This window comes from Lytechinus variegatus, chromosome 9 (assembly GCF_018143015.1).
Source record: "Lytechinus variegatus isolate NC3 chromosome 9, Lvar_3.0, whole genome shotgun sequence".
In the NCBI taxonomy this organism is placed as follows: domain Eukaryota; kingdom Metazoa; phylum Echinodermata; class Echinoidea; order Temnopleuroida; family Toxopneustidae; genus Lytechinus; species Lytechinus variegatus.
The window spans coordinates 25,264,431-25,266,623 of NC_054748.1; the positions used below are offsets into that span (position 1 = coordinate 25,264,431).

At 41.5% G+C, this 2,193-nt stretch overlaps 1 protein-coding gene across 1 annotated transcript; it reads right to left on the reverse strand.

Annotated features, from left to right (window-relative positions):
- Nucleotides 1-612: 612 nt before the first annotated feature.
- LOC121421901 (tripartite motif-containing protein 2-like) lies at nt 613-1,935 on the reverse strand. Its single transcript, XM_041616703.1, has one exon. The coding sequence runs from the start codon at nt 1,933-1,935 to the stop codon at nt 613-615; it is 1,323 nt and encodes a 440-aa protein (XP_041472637.1).
- Between the last annotated feature and the right edge of the window lie 258 nt (nt 1,936-2,193).

Here is a 2,193-nt window from a genome sequence, read left to right on the forward strand (position 1 = left end):
TTCTCAAAGCCATGATATATTTGTATAATATCATACATTTCCTTTATACAAGATGATGATATCATACTGCATCAAGATTGATGTCATCCATTATTTTCAGTGGAAAATGTAGAGTCTATCAGGGGTGCAGAAAGCGATCTCTCCTGATCGGTACTGCTGGATATAATACCATTCTCTCTTAGGCTTCTCAATCTTGTAATCATTTACAAGTTTTCGGAATTGCCTTAGTTCATTTGTATATTCGTCAATTCTCACCAAACCTTCATCATGCTTCACTTTGGCTATCAAGATTGTATCACCTTGAGATAGAGTAGCATAAAGGCGACTGCCCGGTTTCTTTAATTCATGTTGTACAGTACCTTCTTTGTCTATCAATCTGATAGTATCATCTGATGTAGTGATCAGAGAGCCATCGTAACTAGTGATTTGCCAAGGTTCATACCCGTTGCATGGTATCTCCCTGAGTGCTTGCCCACCTGCTGTTGAAAAAACCTGGATCTTCCTGGCTTTCCTGTAGCTCACATAGATCAAATCTTCTTCATCATCAACAGTGAGCTTAGAACTCCCACCTCTATCTTGACTTAGAGTCTCAAAATTTACATTTAATTTTGTTTAATATGGTGTGTACAGTGTAATACTGTTTGAAGTATCGATGACTACACAATGACGATCAGAGAGGAACCCTATCCCACGAACCTTTCGATCCTTCAGAACTGTCTGCTGGAGCATACCACCTGCAGAGAAGATATTCACGCCCCCTGTGTGACATCCTAATGCAATCCTACCATCTGGCGTATTTACCATGGTGTTCATGCTATCCTTAGAAGGCAAAGCAAAGTTGCTTACACGTAAAACCTTATAAGCTGAGAAAGCCATCTTCCTTTTAACTTCATTGACAATCTTCCCAAGGCATAGCTCATCCCCTCCAATGCTTCTCTCAAAACTTACACTTTTCCCCTTATTGCGTAATTTCCTCGGCTGCTCGTAGTCAGGATTCTTTTGATCAATGATCTCCCGTAACTCTTCACATAGAGTGTCGTGTGCAGCCAGAGTATCCATATCAAACGGTATCTTTGTTCTTTTGGTTACCATCTCAGCAATGGTCGTCAACTGATTGATTTGCTTCTTAGCCGTGGTCTTCATGCATTCCATTTCTTTCTCTACTCCTTCAGTCCTGTCATCGACTTCTCTTAGTAGGCTATCTCTCTTCTCTGTCAACTGCCGGACTGCTTCTTTGTATGCTTTGTTGATGTCACTGGTACACTGTTTCTTAGCGTTGTCAACGCTCTTCATCTGTTTGTCTATGAAATCAATGTACTTCTGTAAGCATGACCGTTTCTTGTCCACCTTTGATTTCAGGTCCTCAATACTTTTCATGTGTCTGCTCTCATAAGCAGTTGCCTCGATGACCTGGTGCCCTTCGTCTTTATGTTCTATATCAACACATCTTAAGCATATGAATCTCCTGCAGCTAGAACAGAAACACTTCTCATCTTCCTCCGGATGCTTTCTGCATTTACAGTATCTGCGTGATATTTTTGATATAGTTCTGACGCCATGACCGCTGAAGTCTTCAAGGGGCGCTCTAAGACAAGTGGTGCAAACATACTTTCCACAGCTTTGGAGGTAAACAAGATCACTGGGCTTGCCATTGTATCCACAAATCAAGACAGGCTCCTGATGACACTTCATGTCCTCTATCATATTCATCAAAGCAAGATTTGACTGTAGTTTGCCAACATCTTCGTTTGGGACCTGAGTTACAGCTCTGCAGAAAGGGCATCGGATCTGACAGTTACCATGGCACCCCAAGAGCTTGTCCAGGCAAGTCTTGCAGATAGTGTGAGAACAAGACAGAATCTTGGGATCGGTGTAGATAGAAATACAAACAGGACACTCCATACTCTGGGGGGTGGCATTCATTGCGTCGGCCATGGTTGGAATTCTAGAATACTGCAAAATGAAAGACAATGAAGAAAACATGAGTCGTATAGTAATGGATACATTTTTGACGCAAATTACATCAACATTAAAGAGGGTTACTGGGGTATAAATTAACTCTCTTAAAATGTGAGTCACACTTGACCTACGTTTTTTCGTTTTTTCATAAACGATAGTGCCCTGCCCCTGTCCCCTTCTCTTTGCAAGTGGAACCCGTCTCGCCTAAATTATACGAATCAATATAGCAGCAGT

Excerpts from the sequence above, each read along its gene's own strand:
- LOC121421901 (XM_041616703.1), bottom strand. The coding sequence starts at position 1,935 with ATGGCCGACGCAATGAATGCCACCCCCCAGAGTATGGAGTGTCCTGTT.